Consider the following 26380-nt stretch of genomic DNA (forward strand, 5'->3'; position numbering starts at 1 on the left):
GGGGAACATTCATTCGTCTTGTCCCTGCTATCCTTATCCTTATCCTTATCCTTATCCTTGTTTACTTAGGTAACAATGATCATAATGGAAAAGGCATGGGTTTGGGGTCAGAATCACTGATATTTAGCTCTTAATCTTTCCATAACTTTGATTAGCTTTGGCCAACAATCTTAATCTTTTTGAGCTGCAATTTGATAACTTGTAAAATGGACCTAAGAATACCGCTTTCCATCCGTTGCTTACCATGTCACAACCAGGTGAGAGGATGAACACAAAAGATCTTTAAAGCTGAGTTGTGATGATTAAGGGGGGAAACCCCGGTAAAACTCTTAAAGACCATTCTGTAGCACAAGCACGCAAAACTGAGCATTATTAATATTAACTCCTGTAACTTCCAAGTGTCTAGCTTGGGCAAGTGCATAGATGGAGACTGCACTCATAGTAGATTCTTGAAAGAACAGACTATATTCAGTGTTGGATATAGTGATTTTTGAGGTGGCTTCCAGACATCGAAGAGGACATGTCTGATTAGAGGCTAGATTTGTAGGTGTAATCTGGCAACACGTATTGAGGTGAGCGTTACATTTAGGATCCAACATAAAATAAGTGATTATGCCACAGACTACTCATCTGCATACTCCATGATCCATTCTTCTCTTCTTCTCTATAACAGAAACCCAATGTTTAGCTGCCCAGCTTAAAGAATGTGGCCATGAGAATCAATGCTGGCTAATACGATGTAAGCCAAGAGTGTTGTGTAGTCCCCTAAAAGCCTGCAGCCTGAAAAGCAGATGTGATATCTGGAGAGCTAACAGTCATCTCGGATCATGAAGATAAGGGCCTCACCATGGGACGGCAGATTTCTGAGACAGAAGGAACCTTTGTCTCTGACATCATAGAGCAACGATGCCAGCCTGCCTAGTTGCAGATTACTTTTACACAGGATAGATGGATCCATTTCTATCTTATTTCAAGCACTATATTTATTTTTGTTCACCTCTGGATTTGATTCTAATCGATACAGGGAGAGCTAACATCTGTGGCCATGGGTAACAACCAGGGAAAGTATATAGATTAAAAAGATAAGGTTGAGGAAAGGCCACTAAGAAACATCAGGACTTAAGGGTCAGGTGAAAGGAATGCAATTAAAAAGGGAATTATGAAGAAATGTAGGAATAAAATCAGATGAAATTAATGACACAGAAGGCAAGGTAGGACAAAGTGCTAAGATAGAAAGTGATCAGTTAATGCCAGGTGGCCTACACGAGGACTGAGATCTGTCCAGGGGCTTTAACTATAAGAGATCACTGATGGTCTTGGCAAAGGTATTTCCAGAGTACTGGTGGAGACTAAGACAAAAAAAATCAAACAACCCACATAAGATAATAGAGAACATGCAATTTTAACATTAGTGACTATGAACAGAAGAATTTAAATGGGAATAATAACTAGGAAAGCGAAGCAAGAGACCCTTCTCACCTCTGGTTGCTCGGAATCTGCATACCCTGCATATGTGAGGGGAATTCCAAGACCAGTATGGAATCAAAGGGAGGAAGTTCAGCTTGTGAATCTGGAACGAGTGACAACTCCAAGGTCCCATTTCTAATTATTTTCAGTACCAACGGGATTCTTCACCCCATCTGCAGAGCTGGTGTGGTCTCTGAGAGCATGCAGTCTCAAGGTGTGACTTGGGCTGTATAGTTCCTGAAACTGAACTTCTCCTTTGGTTTCTTCCCATTTTTGAGTTGGTGTTCTACTCTACTCCTTGGCAATGGGAGCAAGTCTTTATCCTTCTTATAAAGTTGACTTCTGCTTATATGAAGCAGGGCTGGATTCTGTTATTCACAGCTAAGAACTCTGACAGGCACAGTGGAGAACATTATGAAAGGAATATTTGTAATTTATTTTTTAATCTGGGAGCTAAAAATGTTTACTTGGTCAGGGGTAGGAAGACAGGAGAGATAGGATGAGGATACGCTTAGGCTTGTGTGCATTTGGGGGTCAGAGAATAATCAATGGGGGCCAGCTTCCTGTGAAATAAGAGATAAGGCCTTCTACTAAAAACAAGGAGATAGTTATACATTCTCCATTATAATAGGAAGTGAAAAATTATTTGATTAGCAGCTCACACATGTAGGGTGTTTCCCATTTTATTTTATTTTTTATTTATTTTTTAAAAATGCTTATTTATATATATTGAGAGAGAGAGAGAGACAGAGAGAGAGCATGTGCAGGGGAGGGGCAGAGAAAGAGGGAGAGAGAGAATCCCAAGCAGGCTCCGCGCTGTTAGTGCAGAGCCCAATGTGGGGCTTGAACTCATGGACCATGAGATCATGGCCTGAGCTGAAACCAAGAGTGAGACGTTCAACCGACTGAACCACCCAGGTGCCCCGGGGTGTTTTCCATTATAGAAAGGGGTGTTAGAAACATATTTGTTATAGTAGAGAAAAAAAAAATCTTAACTCCTATTACTGTGTTTCTTTTTAGTAGTATGAAGGCTTGTAATTCTAACAAAAAAGCACTTTGGAAATGATTGCTTGTCATACACCTATGCCTCACAGGCTAGCCTCTGAAGGTAGACAATACAAGTTCCCTCAGCAACAAGGAAAATGAAAAGAATGCAAGATGCCCCTGCCCTGTTTTCAGAAAGTGGGGGCTCCCAGGTGTAGCTGCTATACAGATGGACAAGAGACAAATTTTAGATAGCGATAACCTTAAAGGGAGAGTGAATTTACAGGACCTCAAGGAGGCCGGCTCTGCTTTGTGCTGATTTCTCAGGTTCCAGTGTCTCCCGTACCATCTGTCTAGATAGCGACCGTTCACATTTCACTGGACACTGTATCCATGCTTTAAATATGCTTGTAGACATCCTCTCTTTCACCGGGGGTGTCCCATACATATATAGGATCATGGGGACATTTCTGATCTGTAATCAGGAAGATGGGAACTTTGAGCTTATTTTCCTGCCTGTTGTAATCAATGGGTTTTCGTGACATATTCCCAAAATTTGGTTCACCAACCCTTCTGATCTATGACAGTTAAGGGGGAATATTCTGTGTCCCGTGGAGATCACATATATTACCTCAGTTCATTAGCTACCACTAGTCCTCATCTGGCTTCATGATACCTGAAGTCCTTCTCCACAGTATCACTTATTAATATGCATCCTGGAAGCTGTTTTGTTTACCAGCTACTAAGTCAGTGAACTAATACAGGGATCTCATCGAGTTTGTTCACTGGGAATTGCTATCACCTCTCCATTGAGGAAAAGAAAAAAAAAGGCTCAGTGCGTTCAGCGACGTTGTCTTCCTCCTGATGTTCAGACTCATACATCCAAATACATGTTCTCTGGACACATTATTTTGGATGTTCCGCAGGCTCCTCAAACCCATCACACCCCAAGTTGAAGTCTGTATGTCCGATTTGCATCCCTTTTGCTGTCTGGGTTCTCACCCTTGTCTTTCCCATCGTAGCTAATGCATTCAATTCAGCCAGTTCCCCAAGCCCTAGGCGTGTGGATAAGGGGTCACCCTAGAGCCCTCCCTTCATCACCCCCATCTCATCTGGTCAATTACCAAGTTATTTTGTTTTCATCCACTGAGTATCTTAAATCTGTCATGTCTTTATGACTTTTATTCTGCTCAGACATTTCGCATCCTTAATTTCCAAGACCACGAAATTAACCTGAGTCACCCTGCTGCCGGCCTCACCCTCTTCATTTCACCCTGAGCTCAACTATCATAGGGACCTATGTGGTTCCAGATCTTGGCTGTTTGAAACCTACCGAGGCCCTTCTAAGCCACCCCAGAAAAAGGTTTGAGATACCAAATCTTCTATGACTTGCTCCATCTTGACTACTCACATCACACCATACTTTGTACTTTAGACACACAACAGAGACCCTCTTATTAAACTTGATTATGATTACTGTACAGGTAGTTTTGGGGGGAAAAATTAAATTGGACAGACCAGGTAAGGTTGTTTACGAATATTTCAACATTTCCTTTTCTCTTAGAACACGTTCATCTGAGCACTCATTTGGTATGGGGTCTAAGCCTTTTCCTGAAGTAAGGATCAAGTTCAGCACGGAACCCAAGTTCAGCACATTCTTTCTTGCACAAAACACTCCCACATTTTATCGTCTATGACTTTCAGTTTGGGTTTCTTCAGAGTAAGACTTAGAGAGATTAGAAAGTATCTAAATGTACAATTCTTCCCGACTTTTGTGATTTCTACCCTCTACCCCCAATCTTAAATGCTTTCCTCATCTATATCTAATTGAACAGCATTTTTTTCCTGGTCATCTTGATCAAGTCTTTCAAAGCACGTGACTTAGTTTTCACAGAAACCAAAATTCTTTCTCTTTGCATTCCTATTTCAATAGTTTGCATAATATTTAATTAAATAAGAAAAATTATAAAAGCAAGAATAACTTGTATTAAACACGTTGAGAACAACACACAGTTGGCTCCTGGAAATGTTATTCTCAAGTTATGGGGGGCAAGGTACATGCTTCCAATAAGGCTACTCGAAAAACTTTCAAGAACATATAGAGGTTACTAATATCTAGCATTCACTTTGGAATAAAAATTGGGCAGTTGATTTTACATATAGAATGAAGAGCCCAGGATGATTAGATGCGTACATTTAAATTGGGACTTAAGAGAGCTTCTGTATTCTAAACCATATGAAGTCCTTCAATGTAGCCCACTATTTCTCGTTGCATTGATTTCACCCACGTCACGTTTTCTCTCTGGCATGTCCATCCCTCCATTCTTCATTTGACTCCTGGGATCCCTCAAGGCCCATCCGAGAGATGGTCCTCCATACCAAATTCTGCCTCCTACCTCCCCAGGCCCACACAAGTTCATAGAAGGCCACGAATAAAGCACGTCCACGTGTGCATCTTTAGAGAGTGACGGTGTCAGTACCAGCCAATGCGACAGCATGTTTGGCTCCAGCTAGTCAGTTTCACTAGCATTTGCCAAGTCGTAAAGAATAAAATATGACACAAAAAGATTAACTATGAAGCTAATTTTTCATAGTCTTTTGATGAAGAATTATGAATGCCCTTGAAAGCTTTTCAAGAGTCATCAGAGAACAGATGGGAAGAGACCAGACTTTCCATAGACACCTGTGGATAATGATATCTGTATGATCCTCTTGGATCGGTCTAAAAAATAGCTTTTTGATGATATGGATTGCAAGAAAAACATCTTGTGCTTTTACATTGGATGAAAACAAAATACCCAGTTTCAAGGCTAATTTCTTACAATTTCACCTAGAATTTATTGGTTGTGATACAGCAAAAATGATCCAAACAAATGCACAAACTATTTGAATCAAAGAGCTTCTTTTTGATGTAAATGCTTCGGAAGTTGAAGTCATCTATCTCTTAAGAGGTTGAAATTCTGGAGAATACCTAAGACATGAGTTATTATCCCAACTTCTTTCAGATTAGAATTGATCAAGTCCAATTTCCAGAGCTAAAGATGAGCCCCGGAAATGTGCTAACATTATAAAAACATGTAAAAAATGATTCTGGCTCTGTGCATCTATTTTTAAACTATGTCACAATGTCAAGCGTAGAGATTTATAATCCTCGTTTAATTTCAATGTGAATACAGAAATCTTACAATTTAAATTGAGAAAATGTCTTCTGGTTATCAACAATGTACTAGATGTTCCACTAAGCGCGGTGGGCTCTAGAGAGGAGATTAAGGTACTGTCTTGCCCTCATGAAGCTTTCAATCTTGCCAAGTAAGATGAAACACATGTGGGTATGTTACATGACAGACACACAAAATCTAATGTGTTATAAAAAGGAGCAAGAAGAACTTAAGAGAACAGATTGCTTCTGCTTGAGGACAGGAGGTAACACTCCTTGAGGAAACTGCACTGACAGTGGGTTCTGGAAGATGAGTAGGATTTTGAGAGAAGATTATGAGAAAAACAGTTCAATCTCAGAAAGTAAATGGTTTTTGCAAAAGCTGAAGGACAAGAAAGTTCAGGTCATTTTATGCATGAGCCACAAGCGGCAAATAATGAGTATGATGGATAACATGTTTGGAAAGATAGGTCAGAACAGATTCTGTGTCCTATTCCCTTGCAGCAAAGCGTGGCCAGTTAAGGGAATGGGCTTGCTCAGTGAGGGGTGGGTGGGCAAACGCTGGAAGTGTATCTTAGAGAATACTCAAGGCCAGAGCTAAAACAATCTGTGCCCCAATTGCCCTTCTGTAAAGACGGATATCAGAGTCGTTAATGAAGATTACTGGAGGGGCGCCTGGGTGGCGCAGTCGGTTAAGCGTCCGACTTCAACCAGGTCACGATCTCACGGTCCGTGAGTTCGAGCCCCGCGTCAGGCTCTGGGCTGATGGCTCGGAGCCTGGAGCCTGTTTCCGATTCTGTGTCTCCCTCTCTCTCTGCCCCTCCCCCGTTCATGCTCTGTCTCTCTCTGTCCCAAAATAAATTAAAAATGTTGAAAAAAAAAAAAAAAGATTACTGGAGCTACGTCAAACACTGGGAACGACATCTGGCAACATTAAGTGCTGTCACCACTGCCACCATTATATAAGCATCTATACGAAGTATTATAAAGTCAAATGTCTATGGGAAAGCAGTTAATGTAAACGACTGAGGCGGGACAGGCGCTGCGAACTGAAGAGTAGGCCTGTTTACCCAAACAAGTGCTTCTCAAACTTTAATGCGCATGTCAGTCGCATGGGAATCTTATTAAAATGCTGACCATGATTTATCAGATCCTGCGTTTCGTAGCCCTCCCAGGTGATGTCCACATTTTGAGTAGCAAGTCTGAAACATCTCTTACTCAGATGCAGTTGACTGTGCCTTGAGAGAATGTGGGGATGAGCGCCTAAAAGCCAGATCTAGCTTTCAAAAGGAGATAGGAGTCCTTGTTTTCTAGAAGATACGAAGCCTCTCAATGTTTAAATGTTCGCAATTATTTCAAAAACAATGCCTGTGTAAAGACACTGCACACTTTCCAAGCCGGATTCTGCCCGTGGGCACTCAGTCCGCAAACTCCTGGCTGACTCAGCAGTGAGCCAGGATCAAAACTGGTGGTGAGAAACCAGGGAAGTTCAAGAAGAGAGCAAACAGACTGGAGTTAGGGCTGACAAGATCCCGGGGGGGCAGAGTGTGAATTTGTGAGAAGGCTTTCAGCACTGGTGTCACACACGCATGCTGAGTCCACTGAAGAGATAGGATGCACTGTAAAGAGATTTCTGAATCTTATTAAAATGTTGGGGTTTCGTTTTGTAGGAAATAAGGTACTCTACTGAAGGCTACTTCGGTCAGGGGAGCCTGAATTAGTCAGGAGACAAAATCCAAGACGAACGAAGAGAAAACAGTTGTCTCACAAAGACTGCATAGAGTGATATGAATTACTAATAGAGATTTTCAAGAAGAGGTCCTACTAGGCCTACTTTAATGAATTAGATAAGGCTCATTTCTAATTAACAGCCTCCATTTGCATGCAAACAATGAACTCAGGTCTTTAAAAAACAATTTCTTCCCTTAAGTACATTTAGGAATGCCTCCCATTAGCTTATTTACGCCATTAATTTGCTTGGCAAACTGGCATAGATTATATGCAGGTAAACTTGGGTTCAAAATATCAGAAGTAGGAGCATTGAAATGAGTAAGAAGTTACAGATTTTACATGACAAAAAGTGAAGCCCTAGTTTTCACAATAAGGCCTTTTAAGTACAACTAGCCTTATTCTGAACTTTGACGCAGAACTGAAAGGGATTTTTGTGTCCTTTTGAAAGCAGTGTGAAAACATTTCCCCCTAGGACTGCATGCCAGAAAACTGCCCGTCTTCCTTTCAGAAAGGGTTACTGCCCACATTTCGGTTTCGATATACCATTCCCCACCGAAAGAAACCAGAGGCTCTTAGACAACTGGTGGATTCCAAACCTGGGGCAGGGAAAGTACAAGGTGAGCTTGGAAACATTAAAGCCAGAACCTTGGACAAGCTCCCACTGGTCAGATTTAGTAACAGTGAGAACATCAACAAGAGGAATAACTGTAACTCACTGTAACATATTGAATAAATAAGAATCCATAAATCCGTACTGACATCAAGGGGAAAAAACGAAAGCTTTTCTTTTTAAATTGAAGAAATCAGTTGGTAGGATCATGTCAGAATTCAGAAAAATCACCATTATGCAACCCTAACGTAACGACTTAGGGAAGGACCATCAAAGGATATTGAAGCCATTAGATGACTTACTAATTTAAAAAGATGACACTTGACAGTTCAGGATCTGATGGTCACCATCTAAACCAAGTAATCAAACTTAGCAGCATTACAAGTGGGAACTACCTCATACCATGACCTCCCGATGGGGTCTGAAGTACATTCCCTCTTTTAGGAAGTATTCTTAAGAAGTATTCTTGCCAAAAACATTTGACTTGCATCTTTTCAAGTCTCATCTAGACCAACTTCCAGTTTAAAAGAAATACAGAGACTAGAGAACAAGTTAAATCACACAACGAAGGGGAAAAAATCAGATAAATGCAGAAAGGTGAGTTTTTTGTTTTTGACAATATTGTACAAAATTCTTCCAAATGTTAATATCAGTAAAAAGAAAGAAATCACAATATGTCACTTTGGAGTAAGGATTATTTGGGGCTGAAGGCAACTGAGAAACAGCAGAGACAGGAAAAGCTCTCCAACCTGTGTATTTCTGTCTGAAGGCAGGGCATACCCTGGCCTTCACAAAGGTACTCTCCCTCCTCTTTCTGGACCAGGAAGAGCAGAAGACTTTTTATCACTGGAGTCTGCAGCACTGACTTGAATCTACTTACTACTGAAATATCCTTATCTTGCATTAGTTTCCCCATATATTTGACTTCCTGCAATCTATCCCCCCTAGAAAACCACACGCCTTTCCTTTGTCTCGTCACCTTGCTACAATTTGATCACTCTTTGTTAAAACGGTATATAACTCTTAGGCCTACCACTTCTTTGGCATTTTCAGTTCTTTCCTATGAAGCCCTTCATGCCACATTAAAACACTACCATCAAATAAAATTTGCATGCCTTTTCTCCTATTAATGTGTCTTTTGTCAATTTAACTTGGAGTTTCCAGACACTGAAACCAAGAGGGTAGAAGAAAAAGTTTTTTCCCCTCTCTTAAAAAACCAAATGCAATACATAAAACATCATGGGACACTGGTATGAAAAAAAACCTCAAAGAATGATACGAAAGACATTTTTGAACCAGTGGGTCAATTTGGTTATGGGCAGGATAATATGGCATTTTTAATTTTCTTGAGCATGATGAGCAAGATGGCATGCCATTATTCTAAGGAAATGCATAGTGAAGTATCTAGGGGTCCAGTATAAGGGGGTTTATAACTTACAAACGTCAAAACAAAAACAAAAAAAGTGTTTGTGTGTATGAGAGAGAGAGAGAGAGAGAGAGAGAGAGAGAGAGAGAGAGATTCCCTACATTAAATAAAGGCACATATATGGGAGGTAGGGAGACAGAGAAAAAAAACATATATGGCAAGATGTTAGCTCCTGAATCTAGGGATTTAGGAGAAGGAGAGGAGGGTATATGGGTATTCCTTATGCTACTTTTTTTTTTCTATTTTTCTATATGCTTCTAATTTTTCATTAAAAAGTTGGAAAAACAAAGATTTCAGGCAATGTGTTCCATCAGGTGATATTTAAATTAAACTCTGATTCCTCAGTATTTGTTAGAACAATAATTGCCTTATCTCTACAATGGTGGAAAAAATACCATATTTGTCCACAGGGAAAAGAGAGAGAAATTCTTGAGGTCATTTTTTTTGCTATGGATTATGATTCAGAGAGTCCTCCATTTAGAAATTCTACTTCCCATCACCTTGCAGCCCTCTTCCATTCCATCTTCTATCAACTGGTATTATTCTAAGTGAAATGGATTTCCTTATGTTGTCAGCTATCCATTGTTTAAAGGCCTGCCTACCCACATTCCCTTGACTGGTACATCTCCTGGAATATTCCGGAAAAAAATAAAGTGTATGACGGTAGTGACTCCACCATCAAAAGGACTGAAACCACAGTACAGGATAATGAGGTCTGGGCAGATAAACAGCTGGCTAGATACAGATAAGATCCTTTTTTTTTTTTTTTTTTTTTTTTTTTTGCCTATGCCATGGACCCTTCTGGCAATCTGGTGAAGCCTGGGAGTCTTCTCAGAATAACGTTTGAAGTCCAGAATATAACACACCCAGAACTCTGAAGAAAGTCAGTTGTACTGAAATATAGCTATAAAACTATTAGAAAAAAAATTGTGATATAGCAATACTTGGGCTTGTTTCTTATTAACACATTCATAAGATCTTGTGGAAGATATGATAACTAGTGTAGCTATGGAGAGTGATAACCATGAACAATACTTTGAGACATCTATAACAGCGCTACTGAAATATTAAAAAAACACCTGTGATCTCACAGGTGCTGCTAGTATTACTCTGGTTTGTTACCTTCCTTCAAAATGGAAGGGAACGCTCAATTTCCATTACAGGTTAGCAAAAACAAAGAGGTATTTATTTTTCCCATTCAAGCTCATGGCACCCCTTGAATTCTACCCTTGGACCTGGGCTTGAGAATCTTCATATATAGGTTTGCTTTGTTATAACCTATGACTTCCTTTATGGCTGATAAATCTACATTTGCGTCTTCTTCATTTACAAAGACCACTTTGGTGGTTAAGCCATCGTTAAACTCATTATATTCTCCAGCTTAAACCTATAGATGTTATCCAGTTCCTCTGCTACATAATCGAGGCAACAGTGAATTTTCTATCTTAAATTGTACACTTAATTGACTGTATTCTATACTTCATTTAATTCCAATATACACTAACCTCAATGGATGTCCACTGATATGTGAATTTGTTCTGGGAATTTTCTGCTCGTATTTCTGATATCTTGCATTTTCAAGAGAAGGGTTTAAAATTATGTAGCTCTAAGGCTCCAGATAGTTTTTGCAGACTTTTTTTTTTTTTGCTTAAATTGTATACTTTCTTTCATATGGGTACCTGAACTAGGCAACATGAAATATGTCCAACAGCTGCGTTTAAAAGCCCATTGCAAACTAAGAATGCCATTGTGAACTTGAATAGTCATCTTATTTTTCACCTGTGCAATACCTAACTTCCATTTCCTGCTAACTTCTGCTTGGACTGTACTGAAAGCATGCCACTGATTAATAATAGCTTCATGAGTACAACTCTCCCACAATTGTTAGGTTAACGTATTCTTTATAAATTTTTTTTTTTTACTTTTTTTTACTTTATTTGCTACTGGGTGCTTGGAAATAGTTGTCAGTGTATTGGTAGAAAAGGCACTTCTATATTATTACTTTTTTACATTTCATAAAATTTAAACGATACAAAAATCCTCAGGAAGTATGCCGCAAAATTGATCTCAGTGGAAATTTAAATATGCTAACATTTATTTTTAAAATGTAGCGTGAAGTAGACAACTTTAAAAGCTGAGTTAAAAAAAAAAAACTCCAGGAAGCTGATCTGGACTTTTTAAAGCACAAAAGTGCAATATTTAATGTAGGTCAAAATGGTTAAATGGGAGAACGATTTCTAACCAATTACAGCCAAATCCCTAGCCGTAATTAACCTACAATTTGTGTAATATTTCACCACAGAGTCAGCATATACTACTTTCTTATAAACTTAGAAGGATCTACAATTTTAGAGCTTATTTGGTGTAACGGGCATATTGCCCTATTTTTATTTAAAAGTTCCGATTTTCATTTAGAAGTCAGTAACAGATCATTTTTTCAACTGAATTTTTAAAAACTTGTTACCAGAAAAAATATTAACATATTTAAATGATACATGAGCTACAGACACTACAAAGTGAGAAACAATACTTTAAACATAATAAAAAATAATCTTCCAATCCATTCAATCTACTGTATGAATTCAAGTTATTCATTTTTAGAGCATGTTATTCAATTTTCCTTAATATTTTCATTTGTTAACATCTTATTTTAGACTGGACTGACTTTAGTTCCGAAATGATATTATACAGGTTTAAAGCTGCTCCTCCCATAAATGTATCAGTGAAGTAATGGTATAGTAGTGTGTATAACAGAGAGATTTCAATGTGGGGAAAAAGCATATGATTTTCCCAAGGAAGCAGTTTAACCACAAAGCTTAGAACTTTATTTTATGCCATCTATATAAAAATTATAATATTTTCTAAACCAAAATATAAAATAACCATGTTTTTAGACAGTACTATTCTTTTTAAACTTTATCAAGATTTGTGTGTGTGTGTGTGTGTGTGTGTGTGTGTGTGTGTAGGTCAACTAATGCATCCCTTTTGCAGAGGAATATGAATTCTATCTACTTCCTGAATTATGCAAAAGGAGCAAAGGCTCCAAGAGGAGGTGGGCAAAGACAATGGACCTAATTCTGAAACCTTTCTAATACATCCTCACCAAAGACGTTCATCAAAGTGTGGCCCTAGCTTTCTGAATATTAAAATCCACCTATTATGTAGATGATAGGTAGGAAGCAACAGCTTGGCAACAGAACTGAGTTTTCATTGTTCATAGCAATAGTCTCATTTGGTAAATAAAGGCCAAGTCCTCCCTTATGAAACAGGCAACATTAACATCAACAACTGGAAACATAATACAAAATCCCATTTATAAAAATATGTACGCCTTCCAAGTGTGGCAGCATACATTTGGCTTTTCTGTGCTTTCAGGACCTTCCAAGAGAAAGTTAAAAGGTGACTGAATTCAACAATAACCTTTCCGAGGTTTTGTTTTCCCCTTTGGGTTTGACTACTGTGGCCCAAGTCTCTCTGCAAGCATGTACTAACAAATGGAGTGGAATTAAAAAGTAAATATCACTATCTTGGTTTGTAGCATCATAGTCATATTCGTAGCTGCTAAAAAGCGTAGACAGATAGCATTCTTTCCTACAAAACAGTCATTTATAATTTCCTTTCTCCATCTTCTTTAAAATGAATAAAACTCAGCTTGTTAAGATTGGAATATACCAGGGTGGCTCAGTCGGTTAAGTATCCAACTCTTGATTCTGGCTCAAGTCAGGATCCCATGGTTCATGGTTGGAGCCCCATGTGGCCCTCCATGCTGACCCTGCTTGGGATTCTCTCTTGCTTTCTCTGTTCCCCTCCCCTATTCATTGTCTGTCTGTCTGTCTGTCTGTCTCTCTCTCTCTCTCAAAAATAAATCAATAAATTAACATTAAAAAAGATTGGAATATACTGAAAATATTCATATTTGAACAACCATGGGTGATATTTATTTATTTACTTATTTATTGTTAAATGTTTAAAAAATGTTTGTTTATGCTTGAGAGACAGGGAGACAGAGCATGAACAGGGAGGAGGAGAGAAAGAGGGAGACCCAGAATCCAAAGCAGGCCCCAGGTTCTGAGCTGTCAGCACAGAGCCAGATGTGGGGCTTGAACTCACAAACCATGAGACCATGACCTGAGCTGAAGTCACAAGCTCAACCTTCTGAGCCACCCAGGCGCCCCAACCGTGAGTGATATTTACAGCGAACTTGAAAGTTTAAAATAGCAGGAAGGTACTGCTTATTTCACTCGCAACAGCTACATGTTTCAGTATATGAGAAAAAGAAAAAAAAAATCATTATTGCTACTGATTAAGTGTTGAGGCGCTTCTTAACCTTGGTGCCTCCCACTCTGGTTACAATCTTTGACAAAATCTTTTTTAGAAGACAGCTTAAATAGCTCTGCTAAAATTTTAGAATTCCTATTTTTATCTGTCGTCCTACCTCTTTTTTCTCTCTGCCAGCTGTTTGCAGACCTCCTGCCACCGCAGATTCAGGCTTCCCAGTTTTTCGTGTAAAATACTGGCATCTGTTTTTGAGGACTGTTGAATTATTTCTTCCCCAGTTGCATTCAATATCCTGACAACAGTTTGCCGCTGCCCAATGCCATCCTGGAGTTCCTGTAAGATACCAAAAAGGCAAAACAAAAATGAAGCCCTACATCCTTTTGTTTGAGAAAGATTTAACAATGTGCTACCACATGCAGTTCTACCGGGAGAGAAAGAAAGAAAAAAGCTCCACGTGAAAGTTTCTCTGTGAAACTGACATGCCTATATCCAAAGGCTACAAGACAGAAAGACACCTTTTATGTGTTAGTAAAAAAGCACCCTCTCAGTTCAGCTCCAGTTTTTCTATTTGTAAAGCTTGTCAGCTAGACGATGTTATAATGTCCTACAAATCAATTAGTTGGAAACCTTCTCAAGAGCAAATTCGATTTCTTGTCCCCACAAGGATGTTCCATGTTTAACAGTCTGTGAAGTGTTGTGAAATTTCAACATGAAAAAAGTATTTGGATTTCTTAATGACTATCGATAGGAGAGGTGAAAAAGAACACACGTAGTTTAGGCACAGTGTTTTAAAAACAAAACCTCTGGAGATATTTAAACACAAATTCATTGCTACATTCAAAGGAAATTTATTTCAAATTCTGTTTCCATCAAGGTATTCTGCATTATAAAACCACCTAAAACTGAGAATTAATTGCTTTTGGGGGCAGCCTATCAAAAAATCCCTAAGGTACAGTGATAAATTTAAAAATAATCTATAGCCGCCAGAACATTTTTATGAGTCATTGATGGTGTCAAGCTTAAATATCTTCTACTTTTTACTCTGAATGAAATTTTAAGAGTATCGGCAAAGGAGTGTCATTAGAGAGGAGACTAGTACAACCAGATATACCTAAAACCAAAATGTTTTTTATCATTACATAAAAATGGCACTGTACCTTTAAGAAAAAGATCCTACAGAATGTTTGAGGCAATTAAAATAGTCTATTACTAAATCTGAAGGTTAGAAAATGAAATAGTCTGAGAACTTGAGATCTCTACCATGATTGCATCGAAAGAACTCAAAAATCCTTACATACTGATAGCAGAAAGTCAGTATGCAGAACATGTTCCTGAAATATGTGATCCACATTATCTAACAATACCCCTATTTCCCTGTCTTTTGAGCCAATACCAAGGACATAGTAAACCGGAGTTCACACTTGTGGAATAAATGAATGAATGCATGTCTTCTGAGACTGGGTCAAATCTTCCTAAGTTTTATTCCACACACACAAAAAAACGTTTTTTCTACTTTTCTGTATTATTTTGAATACAAAAATTTCTGGTAGTATAACTTGAACAGTTAAAAGACTCAATAAATCAGCAAAAATGACAACAAGGCCATTATTCCAAGGATATGGTGCCTCAAATGAATATAAAATAGTGCAGTTATGGAAGTATTCATATGCTTTCCTCACCATATTCTCTTTTTTAAAAAAAATGTTTCATGTTTATTTATTTTTTAGAGAGTGAAAGAGAGACAGAGTGTGAGCAGGGGAGGGGCAGAGAGAGAGAAAAACCAGACTCTGGGCAGACTCTGAAGCAGGCTCCAGGCTCCGAGCTGTTAGCACAGAGCCCCGACGTGGGGCTCGAACTCACGAGCAGTGAGACCATGACCTGAGCTGAAGTCAGACGCTCAACTGACTGAGCCATCCAGGCAGCCCCGTACTCTCTTAAATGTACATAAGATATGCTCTAGTAAACATGTGATGTTTGCTTGCAATTAGTTGCTTTTGCACCATTATTTACACCTCACTCTTCACTACCCATTCATATCAGTGTCGCACACGACACTCACTGTTACTTGCTTAGTAAGAGATACACTCATTCGTAACAAATTATACCTATATTCCTATTATACCATCCTTTCACGGAAGTCAGAGAATGTGTCCGATTCATGATTGTGTCCCTAATGCTTAGTACAACAGCTGGCACATGGGAGGTTTCAGTGAGTACTTGTTGAGTGAATGAATGCATCTATAAAGGAAGGAAATGGGGGAGGAAAGTAGGAAGGGAAATGTTCGGCTTCATCACTGCCATGGTATCATTAGTATTAATACAATAGTTGGGCCTCCTAGAGATTCAAAGACGTTAGTACATTATTCTAGGTTGTGGTCAGTATTTAATCTCGCTGATGAGGGTAGACACAGTTGTGAAGGATAATTTGTTGTACTACATACAATAGAGAAAGCAAGAGTCTCATAAAAGACGTACCAGAAGAGAGAAGGTCTTGGTGGAAGGGTGAGGAGGAGATTCTTCTGGAAGACCGTGAAATGTAAAGAATGGGTATATTTGAGAAACATGGAGGGTCAGGGGGGCAACGGGAAAGCACAAGGCAAGGCCTACGATGTGCAGTCTCCACGATCTGATCAGGACCATGTATCTGGGCTTAGCGTCACTGTATGAGAGTAGGAGTTCAGAGAGAGGGGCAGTCCTGGGCCTATCTTGGGCCTAGGCAGAGAGGACTTGGTTTTTCCTTGAGGAGTCTGCAATTCTTTGAATGGCAACAGAAAATAACTTCAGTTTTAAGTACAGGAGTGTCCGAGCTAGAGCTGTGTTTCTGGGTAATTCTGAGGCAGAGTTGAGGCTAATGCTAAGACAGGGACGCAGATAAAATACGAGGACAGGATTCTGGGAGACTGGTAGTTGGGTAAAATTAGACTTGTGATGATGCACTAGAAGGTAAAGGATAAACCTAATCCACTGTGAAGGCAGAATCTACAGGATTTGGGAACTGGATGGATCTGACAATCACGTACAACTACTGAAACGGGAATGTTTTGCCTAAAAGGCAGAAATCAGGGAAGCAGAGGAGAAAGATTAAGACTCTCATTTGTACCTTCAGTGGTGTCCAATGTCCCTATGTATTAGTAACACTTTGACAAAATGCGTGGCATACCTATTAGATGTGTGCCTTAGCAGTATGTCTCAGACTTTCAAGTGCACGAGACTCTCCTAGAGAACTTGTTAAGCTGCCGATTCTGGTTCAGTGGGCCCGTGCAGGGCCTGGAATTCTCTACTTCCGACAAGCTTCGCAGGGATGTCAATACTCCCGGTCCAGGAACACCACAGTGAGTAGTAAGATGATAGACTAAATGCCTTCCGAATCTCGGTTAAGCAATCAAAGAATTCCTGATGGTGGCTTATAACGCTATGAGGTAAAGCTGCTTCGGAATTTATCTCAGCCCTCTTGCTACGCAGTTTTGATCTTGGCCCTTCTACTCCATGGCTGATGGCTACAGTGACTTTTACAACCCAATTGTAGAATCAACAAGGGTTTTACTGTTTCTATTTCCCAGATAAGGGATAGAATTGAATAGCTAAGAATAAAGCAATAATTTAAAATTGTCAGATGTAAGTCTCATTTACATAGAGTCCCAAATCAGAGCCTTCAGGTTTTTTAATTTTGTGAAAGAATAGCTCATTAAATAGTCTGTTGCATTTGTGTGAGAAGATTTTGTAATCAGGAGAGGTATTTACAGGGTCTGAGCTGCGGGAGGACTGTTTTCAGTAATAAAGCCCAAGACAGATAATGGATGGAAACAGGAAGTAAAAATCGGTACATGCTGGTTTACAGTTAGCCTCTGAGCCCAAAGAAGATAAAATTTGATTTAACAAATTAAATGTAAAACCTCAATCGACTTTATTCACTTAGGGAAAAACAAATTAATTTTAATTCTACAGCTTCTAAATATTTTAAGCACTAAATTATTCACTACCAGCGAAATTTCCGAGCTTTGATATCATACTAATGTTCTGTTGTCACAGGCATCCTTATCTATTTCTCTGGCAATTAACATCTAGTTTTAGTTTGGGACAGAAAGAAAATCATAATTAAATCTATTGGATTATTCATCACAGTTAGAAAGCTTATTGTGTTTTGATTCTGATATGAAAGCATCATTCTTTTTTTTTTTTTTTTAATTTTTTTTTCAACGTTTTTTATTTATTTTTTGGGACAGAGAGAGACAGAGCATGAACGGGGGAGGGGCAGAGAGAGAGGGAGACACAGAATCGGAAACAGGCTCCAGGCTCCGAGCCATCAGCCCAGAGCCCGACGCGGGGCTCAAACTCACGGACCGCGAGATAGTGACCCGGCTGAAGTCGGACGCTTAACCGACTGCGCCACCCAGGCGCCCCTAAAAGCATCATTCTTAATAAGGATTCCGTATCAGACTTCCCGAGGGAACTTTTTCAAAACATAAAAGCCCAGAATTCCACCGTAAGGTGACTCAATCAGAATCTCTAGAGGTAAGGGGACAAAGGAGTACAAAATAGGTTTACTATTAAAGAGAGAGTAGGCAAGAGACACGTTGAAGGGGCAAGTGAACTGGAGAGACATGCTTTAGAGTTACCGCCATTATCCCCAACTTCTTGTATGCTTTTTAAATTGAGAAATGTTCCTAAATTATAGAAAATGACATATACACTTAAGTCCTTCAAGTCTGGTCCAATTGAGGGAAAGGAAGAGAAATTATAGATAAGGAAGGAACTGCTACATTTTTATAGAAGAAAGAATACGAGGCAAAAGAAGCCAGTACATTTGATATGAAAACATTGCATAAATTAAAAAAAAAAAGTATGCTTGCCAAACTATTCAAAACTGTATGAAAGCACAACAAATGGAACATAAAATATGACCAATAAAGAACAAAGAATAAGCTATGAAGCAGTTACGGGAAATCGTACAATGACAAATTGGACAAGCTACGTAGGAGATAAAGAATTGGCAAAATATCACAAACTCGGCAGAATAGGAAAACAGAAGAGATAAAAAAGTGATTGGGAGAAAAGATCAAGACCGAGGGAAACAGAAGAAAGAAAACCAAATTTTCATTGAACACATCGATGTGTCAAGAATGCAATTCTGTGATTTAATTGTAATTTTGCTCAAGATTTCCTTTGAGACAGATTAATCATTGACTCTGTTCATTCACTGGTCAAGTGAAAATACGTAAGAATATGATCGTTATGAACACTTGTGAAATGGCTGGACAGAATTATACTGCACAATTTCACAGTAATATGACGCATTACCTTTTACCTGCTTGCTTTACTCTTCCTGTCCTGCTTAAGACCATGACCGCTTTTTCTCTTTGTCAGTTCCTAGAATTCAAGCAAGAGTCTGAAAAACAGTTTCAGGTCCTTTTCTCAGAGATAAATTAAATGAGTTTGCCTCTCATGTTAATTCTTAGAGTATATAGTCACCGCTGCTTTTAGGGGTTTTAATAAGCTTCAGACAATATCTTTCACCTTGTATCAGATGATGAATTTTTGTAAGAAAGCGACATGAATGGGCAAATACCGAAAACATACAGGAGGTTCAGCAACAGTACACGTGCAACCTAGCCCGTTGGTGGACTGGTGATGCCATCCTGGCGGAAGACCTGATGCCCCTGTGAGAAGATCTCATGATGACAGGGACAAGGACTTAAAGATAGCTGAAATCTGGGAAATGCAGGAGTTAAAAGAGGGAAAGGCAAGACTAGAGAAATGGTACCTATTAAGAAGGAATGAAAAAACAGACGCGTGGTGTAGAGAAACGGCCATTTTTGAATAAAGAATGAAAGCCGTAGGAGGCAAGAAGCAAGGCCCAGGTTGGGTACCTCGAATGAGGATGTCAAGAATGATGCCTACTTACTAACTACAAGATCAAGTGCAAACACTAGCTTAGTGAGGCCGAAAGGGCCTCTGCTGCCTCTTTTCCCCTCTTTTCCCCCGCTCGCCGGATGTTTCCCACTGTCTACCTTAGCTCCAACTCCCAGTGAAACTGAGTAACTTTCTACTTATATATAGATGCCCCCAAGTTTTGCAGGGCAATGTCATTATTCATCTGTAATGCTCAGATTAAATGTTCCCTCTTCTGCTGGACCCGTTAAGAGCCCAGAGAGAGCTACGTGCCTCTCCAAAATGTATTTATTAAATATTTCTATTTAGCATCATTCATTGGTAGCCTTTATGTCTCTATGAGACTTTAGAGTTGATAATTAAGTCATAGTGAAATAATGTTTTCTTCTTTTGACCATAAAATATGAATCTAAGTTTGAGCTGTATCTCAGATTCAACTTTTACCTGAGTACCTTACAGGCCTTTTATTACTAATTTGCAAGGTAAGTCAAATCAAAGAGGAACGACCTTTACAAATGATCCACCAGACACAAAATGCACCTTTTTATCCTATTCTTTCTCCCGGTCTAATTTTATTCTGCATTTCAGTAAACATGTATCATGTCTGACTAATGATAATGCTAGAACCATCTGCATGTTTTTGTTAGTTTGTTGCAGGAATTGGAGGCAGGAAGGGGATGGCTGTTAAATTTTATCTCATATTCTCTTTTTCCTGGGTGGTATGATTCTAGACATGCTTGTTGGTACAGGTACACTTCCCTAACTGCTCCTGATAACGGTGGCTATAAAAGAATAACGAGAATTCCTTTTAAAACTAGAATTAGACTGTTCCTTTCCAGTCTATTCCAAAGCAAATGTCCTGCCAATGAACTAGAGGAAAATTATGTACAGTAGCGATCTATTTTAATGGGACATTTACCTAATATCAAATTACAATGAAATTTCCTTTGGATGTGTTTATCTCATCGACATCAGTGATATATACAGTCATCATTATCAGTGCTATTAATGTGGATACCGAATGGATTCATCAAAGTGCTTTAAGTACTACATGCTTTGAAAGGTTACCTCAGGCTTTCTGTTTTCTTTCTTTCTTTCTTTCCCAAGAAATAATGCCCTGGGCAGAAAATCCCCAAAACATACATTCCTTAATTTCAAGCGGAGATTCCAAAGGAAAAAAAAAAAAAGTACATATGTTAAATCTCTGCCTTTGGGGCTCTGATATTAAAGACTGCAAGTTAAATCCATCCTCAGACATGATTTGGCGTTAGAAATTTAATAAGTTTGGGTGGGGCATGAATACATTCTACTCTCTGAAGGCATTTGAATTAGTGGTCCTTGTTTTAAAGAAAACTGTTATAGAGCACACAACTTTGCAAAGTTAATAGGTTTTACTTAGTTAAAAATCAATGACAGGCCTCTTGAGGTTCACAGATTTAGTCAATCCTTCTTGGCTTCTAAATCATTCATTAGAACTTCAGGAGAACTAGCTGGGAATATTTAAGAGTTGTCCTTTGTCTCTATTTACATAGGTTTTTATGAAAACAAATATACCTTTCTCTGATCAAAAGGAGGTTCTTCTCTATGACCATATCTGCTCTTTTTTTTTTTAAACTGAAGGAAAATTAACATACAGTGTTATATTAGGTTCAGGTGTATAATACAAGGATTCAGCAATTCTATATATTACTTAATGCTCATTATGATTTAGTATACTATTAATCTCCATTATCTATTTCACCCATTTCCACCACTCACCTCTCTTGCAAGCATCTATCCAGAGATAAATGGATAAAGAAGATGTGGTACATATATACGATGGAATATTACTCGGCCATAAAAAAGCAGTGAGCTCTTGCCATTTGCCACAACATGCATGTATCTACAGGGTATTATGCTAAGTTAAATGAGTCAGAGAAAAACAACTGCCCTATTATTTCATATATATTTGGGATTTAAGAAAAGAACAAAGAAAAAAGATGAAAAAAAAAAACCCCAGACTCTTAAATACAGAGAACACGCTTGCTCTCTTAATAAGAGATCCTGGTAAGAGAACATATGACTTCAGCCATAAATTTCTCTCTAAAGAATTATTAGGGTACGTGTAAAAACATGCGACATATTTCATCATGAAACATATGGCATGTGACCAGAAGATACTTGCTCCGAGGCAGAAGAACTTGAAAGGAGACACAGGTCATTTTAAAATTCCTTCTTTCTAGAGGTCTTATCAGTTTGGAGCCACCCGAATATTGATTCAAAAGACATTTGGTGGAGTAAAAAGTGTAGTGAGTGTACAAAAAAAGCAACATAACTGTTTTTTTTAAAGCAAGATGACGTGTAAATGGAATTAAGAACTGAAAATACTCGATTACAAGTCCAATCTCATTGGCTTTGGAAAGTTGTAGTTTCCTATTGGCTCTTGCCGTGCTTATGAAAAGTTTTCACTCCGTGAGTCATTCATGGACTACACAACTGTTTACTGCGTGTCTCCTGCAGAAGGAGTGGATTGGAGAAGCTCTGGAGTAGAAGTAGGGAGACCAATCGGTTGAGGTAAGAGAAATGGTAGTGTGGACTGGGAGGTAGCAGTAGAAATATGGAGAAGCGGTTGGAAACGATTGACATTTGGGAGGTAAATAGGATTTAGCCTTTCACTAAGGATGTGAGGGAAGGGAAGGTTAGCAACCAAGCCGTTGAGAATACTGGACTGAACCCGACAGGGAAAATTAGGTTTGAACATATAACTGAGATCAATATCGGATGAGCTAAGTCTAAGATTTGTCACGTGGGGATGGCTCTGAATGTGGTTGGAGTCCCCATTTTCACGGAAAACGGTAACTTCAATTTTTTTTTTTTTTCAACATTTTTTTTTTTATTTATTTTTGGGACAGAGAGAGACAGAGCATGAACGGGGGAGGGGCAGAGAGACAGAGGGAGACACAGAATCGGAAACAGGCTCCGGGCTCCGAGCCGTCGGCCCAGAGCCCGACGCGGGGCTCGAACTCACGGACCGCGAGATCGTGACCTGGCTGAAGTCGGACGCTCAACCGACTGCGCCACCCAGGCGCCCCGGTAACTTCGAAGTTAGAATTCATAATTCAAACCTATTTGGGGACTTTCTGAACATGTGCCTGACAACTGCTACGTAGGAAAGTGAGAGGAGTAATGTTGTCATTATTGACCCTTGCTGTATCTGGAGACTGCTCCATTTTACTTTCATTTGCCGGCAAAGAGATCCATCCGGCTGTCTCACGATTCACATAGTGTGCAAAGTTCAGATTCCCTATAACAGCTGAAAAAAAAATAAGAGTATTGTTCTCATGAAGTTCCTTTTAGCTACCCATCCTAAGTTCTACGCATCCGCTGCTAAAAATCAATGGGCAGAGATGATTTAAAAATATATTCATGTTGCTATTTAAGAAATCAGAAATGAAACCTTTCCCTTCAGAGACTCCCTTCTGTCCTCAGAGGAAGTTTATGTTCCTTAGCTTTGGCATAATCTCTAAGTGATTGTTTAATGTAGGCAAACTGTTCAATGCGAGTAAGTATTACCTTCACTATGATTCACTTCAACAAATACTTAGGTAACTACTCTGTGTCTGATGCTTCTACAGTGATAGATAATCTTGTCTTTTCCTGCCATTACTCGATTTAACGGAGGAGAGCAGAGTTAGTAAATGACTATATACAATGGTGTATAACAACACAGCTATGGAGATGCTATGTGAATAAGATCAATCGTGTGATTCTGAGTACGATGATATGTGTACACATGTCTGTATCTGTGTGTGGGAAGGTGGGAAAAGGAACATAAACATGGTAGTAATTAAGACTATACAAGACTCAAGACAGTTTTCTTCATTCGTTATATTACCAGACACAGTGCTGGGCACTGCTTACCTTAATACTTGCTCAAGAGATATTCGTTGATAAACTGAGTGTAAGACTAGGCAAGATATTACCGTACTCTTTAATGGTTTCCCACTTGAGAAAGGTTCAAAAGTAAAATTGTGAAATGTATATACAACACCCTGGTAGGGAAAAGAGACATTTAAAAATAACTGTTTTACCCAAGTCGCCTCTCTTACCACAAATAACAAGTTATCAAGGTAAGGTTTAGTCTTTCATACTCTCGAGCATGGAAAAGCCCAGAAATAAAATGAAGAGGGATAAAACAGATCTCTGTGTCTCATATCAATTAATTGATTTTAAGCATCTAGCTCAGGTTATGGAACCCCAAGACTTCAACTAACAATCTACCTCTAAGCACATGTTGGGCATCACTAAGCCTTCCATGTCCCTCTCATCAAGTGATACAGGCATTAAAAACAAGTTACTTTTTTTAAGCCTTAATTTTTGAGGTTGGCTTGCTTATTTTCCAACTCATTATCTATTATAGGGTAATGCTCTTGTTCTTTACGGAATGAGATGAGAAGGGGAGATGGTGAAACACATCTGTGCATCTCTTATTGACTGAGCACATCCTCTGGAAATCAGAGAAATCAGGCACAAGAATCGGTTCTATTATTAACATATTTGCACAATGTCAACAACTTGTTCCTTACCGAACTATATACAAACCGGAGCAACCTAAGAATAAAAGAGCCAGGGAACTTAAGGATGTCGCCCGTTAAAAATTCCAGAATTACCCATGTGCTTACCTAAAAGATCAGGGACAGTTAAAAACAAGAGGCGAAAAACAACTATAGTGGTTTTGACTTCCTCACAAATCTAATTTGTGTAGAGGAAAAGATTCTCTTATCAAATGTTCATGTTTCCTAAATTTTGTTGTCTGTCGTGAAGCCTCTGTCTTCAACCATTACCTCGCATTCTGCACATTTTCATGTCATTTAAACTTCAAAGAAAACATTTTCAAGCAAACTAACATAATTCTGAAATGAGTTTCTCTTGTTGACTTCATTATTTATTGGAATGACATCTATATTCTCCCACTTACCCACGCACACTCCCACCACCGGTTCATCTGTTGTTTTATCCCTTTCTTTCTTTTCCCCAGTCCAAGTTCTAGTGGTCCCGACTGCTGTACCTCTTAACCAGTTAAGTCCACCATTGTTTTCCCTCGAGACGGGTTGTTCACCATATTTCACCTATGTTAGTAACACATCCTCTGAACTGATTTCCCTTGACCCTTCACACTCCAAAATACGCTACGTATTCCTTGCAGATTAATTCTTCTGATGGACAGCTCTGGGGGGGGATTTCCTGCTGAGATCTTCATCGAGATCTTCGGCACCTGCCTCATGAAGCCCAAACAGCTTAGATGAACTTTGGAACCTCACAACATTCCTGGAAGAAACCTTCCTAAGGTTCTCAAAGTGACTCTCTCATTCCTTATCCATGGCTGCAGCACAACTTGACAACTCAGAGCGATACCCTGGCTTTCTGCAGACCTCTGTCCATGCTCTCTCCATCACTAATGCCCTCCTTTCTACTCACGTTTTCGTCTCACTCCAATCCAGTGGACCATGAGCTTCATGAGGGCAGCAATCACTGTTTTTCTCTCCTTCTAGTTCTTAGCAAAGCATGTGCTACATGGTAGTGCCTTAAACACATACGTAAAGTAGATAAATACTCCAAATACCATGTCTCTTACAAAATAAATTTTCAATGAGAAATTATCCTGTAAAATCCTACTGCAGATCCATTATGTCTAGTTTAGGATGTTTTTCATAGCCTTTATAAAACTAAACATCTTTATTTTGATTGGAAGGTTTTGAATTTCTTCAATGCAGGGACACTGTCTTCTTTTTTTGAGTTTTCTACCATGTTAATCAATAGAAGTTTGTTGACCAAATGAATGAGCATTATACATATAGTCAAAATGATGATTAAATTATATTTCTATATTTTTAAATATCTAGTAGGCTTTGACCAACACATTAGTGCTGATGGCTCTGAAAGGGCTATCTGCAGTGGCTGGTCAAAGAAAATCAAAATATTCAGCACTCCATGTTAGTGACAGAATGGCCAGGAAGCAGCCCAAGCAGCAACACTGCTTTGCACTAGAGTCTTCAGAGAAAATAAAAGGAAAAGAAACCAAGTCGGAAAATGTCTCTATCGTTCCCAATTTGCCTATTATACCAATAACCTCAAAATAATATTACTTCCACATGTGTGTGCTCTCGCTCCAAACAGAACAAAAAAATTAAAAAGATAATATTACTTTTCACCCCAAAAGAAGGGCACTGTCTTCAACAGACATGACATCTGTTCATGAATGGCCAGTACATGAAAAGAAGTTCAATACTGTCAGCCATCAGGGTGACACAGATTAAGACCACAACAAGAAACCACTTTATATCCCGTAAAATGGCACAGTTAAAAAGAACTGCTAAAATCAAATGTTGGTGAGAATGTAGGGAAAACAGCGCTCTCCAACATGACCGATTGGAGTGTAAAATGACACAACCCCTTGAGAAAACTGTTTTTGCAGGATCTTACGAAGTTAAGCACTTGACCTAGCCATTCCCAGGGAAATGCAAACACTCACAAAAAGACTTTTCCACAAACACTCACAGCATCTTAATTCCGAGCATCTCCAAACTGAAAGTAGCCTGGCTATCCATCAAGACATTTTTACTATATGTGTAGGAGACAGACGAATCACAGCATATTTTTACAGTGAAAAAATGAGCCAGCAGTAAAAAGGGATGACCTACCGGTGCCATAACATGGATGAATCTCAAAGACTATGTTGGTCAAAATACTACATACTGCATGATTCCATTTATTGGTTTCATAAACCATTTATGGTTTCATAAACCAATAGTAGACAAGACTAAAGTAGGGTGATAGAAATGAAAACAATAGGTGCCTA

The 26380-nt window shown here is 38.9% G+C and overlaps 1 protein-coding gene across 18 annotated transcripts in view; it reads right to left on the bottom strand.

The window, feature by feature from the left end:
* The window catches only part of DMD (dystrophin), a 2138536-nt gene that overhangs the window by 805839 nt on the left and 1306317 nt on the right, over positions 1-26380 (bottom strand). For all 18 annotated transcript variants that reach the window (XM_058713880.1, XM_058713888.1, XM_058713887.1 and 15 more), the window contains one exon: positions 13811-13986. In XM_058713880.1, the coding sequence (XP_058569863.1) occupies positions 13811-13986 (176 nt within the window). The remainder of the gene's footprint in view (positions 1-13810; positions 13987-26380) is intronic.

Source organism: Neofelis nebulosa, chromosome X (assembly GCF_028018385.1).
Source record: "Neofelis nebulosa isolate mNeoNeb1 chromosome X, mNeoNeb1.pri, whole genome shotgun sequence".
NCBI lineage: Eukaryota > Metazoa > Chordata > Mammalia > Carnivora > Felidae > Neofelis > Neofelis nebulosa.